This window comes from Eumetopias jubatus, unplaced genomic scaffold (genome assembly GCF_037043125.1).
Source record: "Eumetopias jubatus isolate StellerSeaLion01/CBP00866 unplaced genomic scaffold, mEumJub1_p1.0 scaffold_3, whole genome shotgun sequence".
In the NCBI taxonomy this organism is placed as follows: domain Eukaryota; kingdom Metazoa; phylum Chordata; class Mammalia; order Carnivora; family Otariidae; genus Eumetopias; species Eumetopias jubatus.
Genome location: NW_028274809.1, coordinates 81135310 through 81148349, shown reverse-complemented (window position 1 = coordinate 81148349; position 13040 = coordinate 81135310). Strand labels below are relative to the sequence as shown.

At 37.2% G+C, this 13040-nt stretch overlaps 1 protein-coding gene and 1 long non-coding RNA gene across 7 annotated transcripts in view; one reads left to right on the top strand and one right to left on the bottom strand.

Annotated features, from left to right (window-relative positions):
* LOC114202767 (uncharacterized) overlaps positions 1–13040 on the bottom strand; it is a 55852-nt gene that overhangs the window by 4219 nt on the left and 38593 nt on the right. For all 5 annotated transcript variants that reach the window (XR_003607859.2, XR_003607861.2, XR_003607862.2 and 2 more), the window contains 2 exons: positions 2097–2221; positions 20–119 (listed from right to left, as the gene is read on the bottom strand). This is a non-coding gene — a long non-coding RNA (uncharacterized LOC114202767). The remainder of the gene's footprint in view (positions 1–19; positions 120–2096; positions 2222–13040) is intronic.
* MBD5 (methyl-CpG binding domain protein 5) overlaps positions 1–13040 on the top strand; it is a 433194-nt gene that overhangs the window by 410032 nt on the left and 10122 nt on the right. For both annotated transcript variants that reach the window (XM_088021713.1, XM_088021712.1), the window contains one exon: positions 11748–11821. In XM_088021713.1, coding sequence (XP_087877839.1) covers positions 11748–11821 — 74 coding nt within the window. The remainder of the gene's footprint in view (positions 1–11747; positions 11822–13040) is intronic.

Here is a 13040-nt window from a genome sequence, read left to right as displayed (position 1 = left end):
TCCATTGTCAAATACTAACCTTTGTTCAGATATCAATTGTTATTTTTTGTTGTCATCACTTTGGATTCTTTGGATTTGAAATTAGGATTCTTCATGACTCATTGAGGTCTCACAAACTTCTGGAGCATAAAATGAAGAGGGGATGGTTATAGTCACCAAAATGTCATATCAAGGGGTGAGTTGTGAAGCCTTTGTAGATCCCACTAGGGCCTCTAACCCAGGAACCAGATTTCCAGAATTTTGTTAAGTCTGCCTTCCTTCCCTGCATGTACCTAACTCTTCATTCCATACACAGAGGATGAAGGCAAGTGGCAAGGGCTGGGAAAAAATCTGGTGGCCTTTGGAGTCTAGGAGTGTGGCAGAGGTAGGGTAACAGGAAGTGCTGGGAGATGGCGTCACACGGGACACATAGAGCCGAGGAGAGGGTAAAACCCAATGCAATTGCAGCCATTTCTGGAAGCAGCAGGTAACGTCTGTGTTCAGAATGGTGTCTCCTTTCAGGAAAAGTTCTGGGCCTTTATAACATATGGAAATGTTTAACCCCACAGTCTGGTTCTACTTAACACAATCTGATCATATAAATTAAATGAAAACTTCTCCATGAGACTACCATTCAATTTAGAAGAAATTAGTAGGGGTCTTCTGGGTTTCCCCACACACACACACAATTGGTAGAATTGGCTCACTAGGCGAGAAATATGCAGAATGTTTAAAGCCGATAGAAAAATTTATATCTGACCAGGAGGAGATAATTATGCACATTCTCCACATATGATGAGGAAACATAATTTTTCATCTCCTTAGGAAATAAAAATTACTCTTACAAATATATTCTCTTAATTATTACTCTTACAAATTATTCTTTTAAAGAGTATATTATATAAAGCTATTTCACCTCTGTTCAAACCTTCACTGGCACTTAGGTTTAATGGCAGGAAACCAAAAACATTTTTGCCAGCACAATAAAAAGATTGTCTTTCTCCAAATGACCAGGAGGTCCTTAAACCCGTTGCTTTTAATGCCTAATATATACTTGTCAGGATACGCTCTGGGCATAGTGTTTCTACGTTTGATAAGAAAATGAATTCCATACCCCTATTCACAAAACATTTTATTCTCTAATCTCTCTGAGACCAGACAAAACATTATTTAGGTTGATAAACCTAAATATTTTTGACAGTTTATTCAAAAAGTAATTAGAAACAGCAAAATTGGGCTTTTATGATATAAATGGACTGCTCCAAATATAAGATGTAGACACTGATCTGTTTTACAATTTTTGTGCAAATGAAACCAAGTCTTTTTTAAGTGCCATTTTACAAAAAGCTTAACGAAAGAAAAGATTATGGCCTTCCTTTCCTGGAAATATTCTTCCTATCTTAAATGCCTTGTCTAAATATCTTTTTATGTCCTCAGGAGAATAAAGGCATGTACTTTTAACACATTTCACATTAAACAATGGTTCTAATCTTCTGATTAGTCTGTGTTTGCAAACTCCTGGGATTGAGTTACTCACTGATGTTTGGGGAGATACACTTTAAAAAAAAAAACATCATCTGAGAGTCCAAGAAACATTTATTTTGCTTCATTTAAATAAGCAACTGGTTTTCACTCACTATACAGTAATAAGTGTTTTTAAAAATCCAGATTCTTCTTCCTTATTGGAGGCAATACATGAATTTCTAACAGGGAACATAAAATTGTTTCTGTCAACTCAAATATTCCCCTCACCACCCCCACCATCTGACATTGTAATTTTGCATTCTGACAGCCTTAGTATCAAAACCTTGATATCATGACACACTAAAAATATTTTTAGTAATTCAAAAAAAATAATTTAAAGCACACAATTAGAGGTGCAAAACTGAAAACATATAATAAAATATTAATGATAACACATGAAATATTTATCTATCATTAAAAAGGAAGGTATAACAGCCTTAAAAGCTCTAGGGCACTTAACATTTTTAAAAAACCTCTGATCTTCCCAGGACCTACCTCACTTTTGCACATTAAAAAAACAAAACAAAGTACTATTTCACAAGCACTCTTTTTTCTTCTATAGTTCACAAAACAAAGGAAGGGCTTCCTCATACCTTATTTAATGATGCCCAGCAAGCCAAGCAGTTTTCTCAATTTAGAAGACCAGAAAAGGTGAAATTGCAAACACAAGTCTGTCTGACTTCAAGGCAAATGGCCTTTGCTTAATGTCTTGGTAATCCTGGTTCATCAAGAAAAAATTAAACTATATTCAATATCTGTGTAAGACAAAGCATAGTCTTTTTGAAAAGATTTCCAGCAATACATTTTTAAAATTTGTACTCTCAGTCCGGTGAACAAACTGTCATGATGTAAATTTTATTTACATAGAACCCCTTAGTCCTCAGCAATGTTGGATAAATAAAGTCTTGTGCATTACTAATCAGATTTCTTTAAAAAGGTAAGCTGTGCATTAGGGTCTCTTTCATATACTGTGGCAATGGCTGACATTTTAATAAAGTCGAGAGAGAAAGAAAGAGACTGACTCCATAAACAATTTGTTTATTATAGTAAAATCTAATTAATTCCACCTTGCTAATATGGAATGTGGGACCATATCCCCCTAGTGTTTATCTTTGTAGTGTCTCAGAAGAAAAGGTTTAGTAAACAATTTTTTTACACATTATCATTTTAAACCTTCTTAGATTCTCAGTTTTTCATACTATTTCCATGTCCACAAAGTAAATTAATCCAAGATTCTGTCAGATCCCTCCAGATAAAATCTATGTAACTCAAGTGTTAGAATAGATTTATCATCTTATCTCTCCCCACCCCCCACATCGCAAAAACCTATCATTTATTTTTCTGTTGCAGTCTTTGTTCTCAGCAAACCACTTCAAATTCTTTTCAGAAGTAGGCAAATTTTTTTTAAAAAAAAGCAATTAATTAGCAGTATTGCAGGTTTCTAATTCAAAGTAAGCTGGGCACCTCTCTTGTTTTTAGGTTGTATGGGTGGTCTCTGGACTGACAGATCAATCCTGTGACTGACTGGAGCACTGATATTGGCCAGGGGCTGAGATGTCCATGATCTCCTTTAGTTGATACTTTAGGCAGCTGTCGTGATAGTAAATGACCTGGTCAGTTTAGGATCTTAGGAAGGCATTGGGTTTTTTTGTTTGTTTGTTTGTTTTGTTGTTTTTAAAGATTTTATTTATTTATTCATGAAAGACAGAGAGAGAGAGAGAAAGAGGCAGATGGAGAAGCAGGCTCCCAAGGAGCAAGGAGCCCGACGCGGGACTCGATCCCAGGACCCTGGGATCATGACCTGAGCCGAAGGCAGACGCTTAACCTTCTGAGCCACCCAGGCGCCCTTAGGAAGGCATTGTTAATATTTGGTGGGGTATTAAGTGTAGCAGCATTACTAATAATGCATTAGAACAGTTCTGCCCTTTTGGAGATTGCTTCCTAAGAGGTTTTATTTCAAAACATCAAACACTGTATGAACATAGTCTACAGAGAACTAGAGAGAACACAGAGTGTGGCAGAAAGAGGCACGGGCTTTGGACATTCTCACATGAGCTTAATCCCAGCTCTGTCAGTTCCCTAAATGCTCTTGGGTAGGTGTATTAATCTCCCTGAGTTGCGGGGCACCTGGGTGGCTCAGTCGGTTAAGTGTCTCCCTTCGGCTCAGGTCATGGTCCCAGGGTCCTGGGATGGAGGCCTGCATCGGGCTCCCTGCTCGGTGGGAAGCCTGCTTCTCCCTCTCCCAGTCCCCCTGCTTGTGTTCCTTCTCTCACTGTCTCTCTCTGTCAAATAAATAAATAAAATCTTAAAAAACAAAACAAAACAAAATCTCCCTGAGTTGCAATCTCTTCACCTCTCAGGTGGGAATGGAATATCAGTTCCTACTCAGAAGATGTTTTAAGAGTTAAATGAGATACCATAAATAGATTATCCAGCACACAAAAGAGGCTCAGTAAAAATTAGCCTCCTTGCCCCTGTTCTTTTTATGTTAGACAACCTTATTAATTTGGATGTCACCGCTCTGGAACTGTGGTAATTTGAGTTTAGTTATTGTTTACCTATGCATTATCCATGAATAAAGGATTTACTAACCAGGTTGAGGGTGAGAGGATTATAATGAATATATTTAATGAATGAAATAGTTTATGACCATTTTTAATGAAGTTCAGCACATTGCATACAAATTGACATATCTGATTAAAAATTATTAGCTTTTCATTTCAAGCAGGAGTTCTACTTGGAAGCATTTTCAAGCACTTTGTTCAGTGAGCCTGAAAGTCCCTCTCCCAACAATGTTTCTAAAGAATACCAACTCAGACTTTCTTCCTTTATTTTCTTACACCACTCCCACACATACAACAATATTAATTAGTAGAGATGTTTAACAGTCCATGAAAAGTTGGGCTGAATCGCCCCTATAGAATACTGTCCCAATATTGAAGCTATGTGAAACACTAAAGAATATTATGTGTCTGGTACTACACTGTTTCAAAAGTAGTATCTCTTTACCCTCTAATACATTCCTTTCTTTTGTTATCAGTTTCTAATGAAGGATGGTCTGAAAGGTATTTATACTTTATCTAAATAAATGATACAAGTTTCTCTCTGAACCATGAATCCTTTATAGTTAAGGTTCAGTGGCCAAGAATAAGACCTCAGTGCTGAGTTCCAGTACATCATCACAGCCAGAGAAATGCACTGCCAGATCTTGGCACAGTATTAGGGAATTCTTGGAAAGGAAAATGGCCTCCACTGGCATTACACCTATCCAACATACAGTGCAAACATTTTTTTTTAAGATTATTTATTTTAGAGAGAGAGAGTCTCCAGTGGACTACCTGCTGAGTACGGAGCCCGATGTAGGACCCTGAGATCATGACCTGAGCTGAAATTAAGACTGGCCGCTTAACCAACTGAACCACTCAGGCACCCCAATGTGCAAACATTTTAAGCAGATGCAACTGTGGGGGAAAATGGTTATCTTTATATACTTGTTTCAATAATTACTTAAAAATAGGAAAAGCGCCCGTTTTCTTTTCTTTTTTTTTTAAGATTTTATTTATTTATTCGAGAGAGAGAGAATGAGAGATAGAGAGCATGAGATGGGGGAGGGTCAGAGGGAGAAGCAGACTCCCTGCTGAGCAGGGAGCCCGATGTGGGACTCAATCCCAGGACTCCAGGATCATGACCTGAGCCGAAGGCAGTCGCTTAACCAACTGAGCCACCCAGGCGCCCGTGCTCCTGTTTTCTAAAATATATTTTGTAATTATCATCTGCCCTCTCTGATCTTACATTAACTAGCCTAAGAGTATTGACTGACACTCAAATGATAATCAAAAAAAAATTTTTTGAGTGCATAATTTTTTCTCTCTTTGAACATTTCCCATTGGTCTTCATATTTCTTTTTTTTAAGATTTCATTTATTTATTTGACAGAGAGAGACACAGTAAGAGAGGGAACACAAGCAGGGGGAGTGAGAGAGGGAGAAGCAGGCTTCCCACGGAGCAGGACTCCCAGGACCCTGGGATCATGACCTGAGCCGAAGGCAGATGCTTAATGACTGAGCCACCCAGGTGCCCCGGTCTTCATATTTCATTGCTTGTATATTCAATGTGTATTCTGACTTGAGCCAAATTTAGGAAAGGATTTATTTCTGGACTGGCACCACAATGTTTCTCTTCAGGGAAACACTGGTTGTTGTTGGACAGGTAGAGACCTCTGATTACCCAGAAAAGTTGTACATTTCAGTGCAACACCACATGAATAAATGAAGACATGTTTTTAAAAGTAGTGGACAGGGTACTCTCTCTTTAGAATCACACTTTGTCTTTTTATGTGTGGTTGTATTTGGCAGGTAGAGATAAAAATATTTCTCTGAATAGTCAGTCATTCAAATGAGACAAAATTCATCATTATTAAAACTCATAACCAAATTTATTTTGGGACAATACACTTTCTATATGTCAGGTGAGTATCTCTCTCTCTCTCTCTCTCTCTCTCTCACACACACACACACACACACACACATTTTGACAGTGTGAAACATGACCAGAGAGAGCTGACCATCGCATTTTAGGGATGTATAACTGAAGTATGAGCTCTCTTGTGTTGTTTAAACATTCTACTTTCAAGAACATTCTTTCTGTGCTTGATTATCAGCATTAACTGTTTGTATTCTTTGGTACTATAATTCTCTGTTGAAAGTATGCTTTGTGTATTGCCATTGCCTTAGGTATCTCCTTAACTACTGTTGAGAATGAATCCTTGTCTCTACATTTGATCACCAACCACAGTATTTGAGCTGCATTGTGGCTGGTGGGATGGCAGGGGCAATCAATGCTCTGTAGCAACTGGATCTCCTTGAAATGGGAGGAAAATAGTTTTTGAAAAATAATGTGCAAGATAAAAGCCAGGCTGACGAAGTCAGTGCCTGATCAAAATTTGGAAGATAATAACAATGAAGAACTGGGTAAGACCAAAAATGTGAATATTAACAAAATGACTAAACAGAGTAAAAGCTTAGTTAAGACTGTGAATGTCCCTGAAGTGAATTGTGAAATATTGTAACCTTTTTCCCTGGAACAAGGATAAAGAGGGAAAGGAGGCCTATCTCCATTTACCAATAAACTGAGACCCACACGAAGTTCTTGAGCTTGTCCGTACAGTTTTCAAAAGGATGGTAGCAACTGGAGTTTGGTTTGAGGCAGGTACAGGCTTCTGACATGAACTTTTAAACAGTGCTGCTTTAGAAGTAGGAGCTTATCTAAAACATTTAATTGCATGTATGGGCAGTGGATCAACATGAAATCTGTTGTACATTTAGAATAGATTTACTCTAGTCCTGTAGTGTACTTTTCTACTACTTAAAACCCTGCTTCCAAAGTAAAGAGGAAAGGAAACACACACACACATAACACACGCACACAAAGCCTCACATAATGTCACCGACAAAAATCGTTAATGTGTATTTGGTTAGTTCATTTGAAAAGAAAAATGGGATTCACTTTCGGAATTTTTTCCATGAGTACTAGTGATGGAAAATTAGATTCATCCTTTATTGTCACAGGTGAGTCAACTCTTTGAATCATTTCTTTATCATTAATTCCCACTTTTAAAAAAAATGTTGCAATATTGCCCTTAAGTTAGCAGGACTTTTTCAGGTGGAAGATTTTTTTAAATATTTACTGTTTAATTAATGTTTGACAATAATGATGCCTCATGTTTGCTTATTGCTTCAGGGCTGTATTTCCCAGACTTCAGCTGAAGTTGCCTGCTCCCTACACCCCCCCACCCCCCTACCCCCTGCTACTTCTCTGTAAAAAAAAATAGGAAAAAAATGCATGCAATGTTCCTTTAGGGGCTGCTGGGTGACTCAGTCAGTTAAGGGTCCAACTCTTGATTTCAGCTCAGGTCATGATCTCAGGGTCGTGAGATTGAGCCCTGCATCAGGTTCCGCACTGGCCATGGAGTCTGCTTAAGATTCTCCCTCTCCCTCTACCTCTGCCCCTACCCCCCCCCCAATGAAAACCAAAAATAAATTTGCATGCTTACCTGTACTATTACTTAGTTAAAAATTTTATTCAGATTCATTTATTATTTCATTCATTCATTCATTCATTCATTCATTCATTCAACAAAGTCTTTTTGGACTCATACTATGAACTAGGCACCATTCAAGCCACTTTCAAATAACTCCTTCAGTCTTATTCTAAGATATAATACGTGTGAAATCATAGGTGTAACGTTTTTTGTATTTTTCTAATATAAACATATGAATATATATAAACTGATATATGACTATAAAGAGATTAAAAATGTTTAAAGGTCTGTCCTTGTATCACATGCCACTAATGACCCTTCGGTGCTTTGGTGTTTAGAAAGTGCCCAACCATCCCTGTTCTACAGCTGAGGGAGCTGAAGCTCAGCAAAGTAGCGTTCCGAAGGACACAGTGACAGGCAGTTAAGCCAAGCCCCACCCCGATCTCCCAGCTCTAAGCATAATACTCTGCACAGTGCCATTCCCCCAACAACAGGAGCTGACGACATGAAAAAAGGCGTGAAGAATGAGAAGGTGGCTTGAGTTCAGCTGTACTGCCTCTCTTATGAAACCTGGGATGTGGCTTGTACTCAGTCCTTTGACCTTTACGTAACAACTTTGCCTCACAACTAAGTAGCGGCAAAGTAAATCACCCAGAAATTCAATCCTGTTACCAGGTTTAATGCCTGCAGGAAATTTTGACATCATCTTTACTTAATGGGCTCTATTCAACAGTGGTCTAGGATCTTTGATCCAGGCTCTTCTAATATATACTCTCCCTCGCTTTCAGAGGGTCAGTTTGGCTCTCTGAAAGGTTTGCGTCTCCCTTCGTGGTAGATTTAAGTTACTTCTAAGATAGACTACGTGCTACTGCACTGACCCCAAATCAAACTTAATAAAATTACCAAATTTTAATATGTGCCTTGTGAACAAAATAGACAACCAGAGATTCAGACTTGTTCAGAGAAGTCTTAAACTTCCACCTTATAAGAGTATATGGGTATGTTTCTGGGTATGTTGCCAACCCTACTGAACAGGCTATAGGACTATGCGTGTTGAAGAATTGTGATACCTAAAGAATGTGAATGAGTGAAAGAGGGTTTTAGGAGTAAAAAAAATATTCATTATATGTGTATATTTGTACATGAGATAATATGTGAACTATAAATACACATAATTTCTGGTAATTTTTTCTAATTCTTAAATGACATAGGTGTAGGGAGTTATATCGTGTTGGTCATTACTGTTAACATCATCATTACTAGAGTGAGACTATGGGACAGTTATGAGTAAAGGTACATTATAAAGTCCTCCCATGATTTCTCACCAAGATAGGAATTAAATAATTTATGGAACTCCTGGCTTATGAATGTACAGGAATATAAGGTTATAATTACAGATCAAAGTATTACATGTTTTAAATTACTTGCTCCTTCAGTGTAAGGTTTATAGAAATATTTGTGTGTTTATCCTTTTTAATGTTACATTTATGTATTTGATTTCTCAGTACTTTCTTCATTTACAAGTTAGCTAAGTAATTTATGAGGAAGTATTCATTAAATCATTAAATATGATTTCTGTTTGACTAGAAATTGAATTTATTTTGTTCTTCTCCAATACCATCTTAGGGGGTGCTGGTATCTTTAAAAAGTTTCTTGAATATTGCATAAGTGCATGAATAATTCCCTATAAACAACATATGCTTTTCATATATTTCACAATTCAGTAGAGTACTAAAATTCTGAAACTAAATAAGCTAAACATTTACCTCTGGATATGTATGATCTTGCCATATCAGAGATAAACAGTTATGTGTATCTTATTTGTATTTAGTTTCAGAAAGCACCATCGTTGCTTTCTCTTTCAAGGTCATTGAATCCTTTATAAATAATATTGTTCATTATAGAGTACCTTACATACAGCCTTAGAAGCAATTTAAATGAAAAAAAATTGCAGTAGAGGATTAGTTCAGAAAAATCACCAGAAAATTACACAAGCATAAAAAATTTTAAAGATAATTTTGGTCATGTGTTATCTAAATTTCTGTAAAAATCTAATTTGTTTTAAAATAAGTTGACCTAACTTTTTTAGTGTGTGTGTGTGTGTGTGTGTGTGTGTGTGTAAAATATATACTTCAATGTATATTGTAGTTGGTGTGGTGAAGAGAGCTTGAGTGAGCACTTTGGAGTCAGACCTGAGTTTCAGTGCTGGCCATGTTACTTAAATTCACTGAGTCCCATCTGTAAAATAACAAAAATAATACTAGTTTGCAGTATTACCATATTAAATGATAAAACAGTGCCTTTTCTATAATAAATGTACAAGAAATGTTTTTATTGCCCCTTATTCCTTATTTAATTAAAAATAAAAATTGAAGATTAAAAAAATAGTTTTACCTAACTTAGTTTTTAAGAATTAAGACCAGTGGGGTAAGTCTTCATATTGATGTCTTGCTTTGTTTCACTGTGAATCTTTCTATTGCTTGCATCAATCCCTTCTGAGATCTTTCACTACATCAATTTGTGTCTACTATAAGTTTATGTCACAGGAGAGCTTCCTTCCTACTGCCAAGGGCGGGAGGTCATTTAAATATAAGTGGAATTAGCCATAGATTACATAAATGTAATGTGTGAAATATCTTTCATTTTCTCTTCATGTGAGTGAATACAAGATGAAACCTCTTTTCTAACATAAAATGTGAAAATGTATACAGGCACCATTTTTTTAAAAAAACAACACATGGATATACTCATCTTAAGCTTTTCCAGTTATTTCAGCAAGACACTTTTCTTCATGGCTTCTGTGAAGTGTTATCAGAACAAAATTGTCTCTTGTTCTAGCACACAAGAAATTGGGTGTCCCCAATGAACTTGTGTAATTAGATATTTGCATCCTTTAGGACAAAATACAAAAATCGTGAAAAGGAAAATGTTTTCATTGTTCGACTGTTTTTCTCATTGAATATTTAGAAATGCTTGTTTTCAAACTTGAAAAGGAAACCCTTTGTTACTCATTACTGAGTACTCAATTTGAAGGGGTCAAAGAAAAATTATTTATAAATGATATTCATGTCAGGAAGATTTCAAGAGAAAAGTTAATAATTTCCTTGCTTCTTAGTATTTATTTTCTTACCCATGAGGCATTTTGGCAGCCTCTCAAATTTTTATATAAAAGTAGCATAGGGTTGGGGAAAAAACTGGGTTAAGGGACGGCTGGGAGACTTGCCTTGAAGCTGTGTTTACACAGCAAGCAACACTGTTTTTACTTAAATTGGTGGTGTTGTTTTTTTAAGATCAATAAAAATAGCAGTGTTTTTCTAAAGGTGTTTTTATTCACAAGTCACATACAAGTTTTCCTATTTATTAATTGTTTATCTTGGAGGGATGTCTTCAAGACCCATGATAGAGATTATTGGGGAAAGTGGTAAAAGCTGCACCTCCCTACCTCCACAAGTCCCCCAGTCACCATTTGGTGGCCACAGGGTGATGAAGTAGCAAGATCCTTAGCAGGGACAAAGCAAGAAGGGAGAGGACACTCACACAAGGTGTAGCCAGACCCTCTTCCCTTGACCGGAAGGACTATGGTGGTCTACCGCCCACTCATTGTGTGGCCTCTGCAGAGCCTAATACTACTAGGTAATAATAGCTGTTCTATGCTTAGTTGTGTTCAACCTGACTTGTTGCATTTTGACTGTCTCAGCAATTCTAGCAGGAGGGTAGGTATTATGGTCCTCATTTTAAAGAGGAAACTGAGGCCCAGAACATTTGGGTGTTTTATTCATGCTAGAAAGTGAGGAGGTCAGATTCAAACTCCCATCTGCTGGCTCCAAAGCCCACCCCTTTCACTCCCCACTGCTCTTGTCCTCCCCTGATGGAGTACAGATTTGTAGTTGCTGAGTATCAGACAGTAGAAAAAGCAAACCAGGGATCTCTGATTTATATGATTTTGTGAATTGAAGGTTATTTAAAGTCCAAATTTTGTTCTTAAAATGTTATTTTCAAAATGTTGACAATAGGAAAGCCAAATGATCTTTAATTTCCATTGATGTTACAGCCTGGAGCCAGATAGTCCACCTCTGCTTGAGCAAGGACAGGACATTTGACAGGGCAGTGAAAGTTAAGCCTCCCTTCCCCCAGCAGGAAAGTGAAAATGATGTTAACAATTGCAGGCCTGGGTAATATGGTTTGGTCTTCATGCCTTCACTCAGGTGGAGCCCGAGAAGTTGAAGACACTAACAGAAGGTTTAGAAGCCTACAGTCGAGCCCGGAAAAGGAACAGAAAGTAAGCAACGATTCTTTTTTCTGCCATTTTATTTTCCACGGATATAATTTACTGGTTTTTGTTCATAGGGACAAGAAAATCTCACTAATTTTATCCACCTTAGGGCCTGCCTAAGTACAGGTCCAAGAGGACCATTATAGTTAAGCCAAGTTAGCTACAGAAAATATTTTCTTTTCTTAACAATCTGTACTGTTGTGTGGGATTTCCCTCTTCATGAGCTCTTTCCTCACTCCCTCCATCTCCATCCCTCTTATTTACTGGGAAAGAAACACTCTCGTAGCAATTAAATAGTCTCTAAAAGTGTAGCAAGGGGCGCCTGGCTGGCTCAGTCAGAAGAGCATGGGACTCTTGATTTCAAAGTCATGAGTTCAAGCCCCCTGCTGCGTGCAGAGATTACTAAAAAAAAAAAACCAAAATTAAATAAATAAAATAGAAAAATAAAAGTGTAGCTGAAGTCTATCCCTTTGGGAGTAGGAATGGGGAGATAGCCCCAATTGTACACAGGTAAATAATTTTGGCAGATTAACTGTTAGTCAAAGTGATGATAAGTAATTCTTTTTTCTTAGGGCAGGAATAATAGGTTTTCTTTGGAATTATGACAAGAAGTTGTACTTTGAGACATTATTATTCAAGTATTTCTAGATCTTTACATTCTGGGTAAATGTTGTATGGACAAGTAGATAATGTTTGAAACACAGTTTCCACTGTAATACAATGTAGTTTTGCGTATCATAATTATTATTTCATTTTAAGGTAGAGACATACAAATGCGCTTTTGCATAGACACAGGGAAAGTTATTCAAAATACATATAATTGACATGCCTGTTCAGTTACTAAAATGTTCATATTATCAAACATCTAAGAATTATGAGATCAGAATGATTAGTAGTGTATCTTGTGTACATAGTGATACCAGTAGTACCTATTAAAGAGCACTCTTTCTCATAGTTGTGCCAGAGATAAAATTTCAGAACTGAACAGCTCTTGGGGGAGACTCTTTATCTCAATAAACTGCCTCGCAGAAAGATGCCAACCACAAGAGACAAACTCCTGTGCCCCTATGTCGGGGACTTCTTTGGAAGATAGCAAGTTGGTACTGATTGTCGTGATGGCTGAGTGAATTGTCAGATTTGCTACAGATACAATAAGGAATAGGGACGAGGCCAGCCCCCTCTACTCTCACCATGCAGAGCTTTGTAGTAGGATAAGGCCCACAAA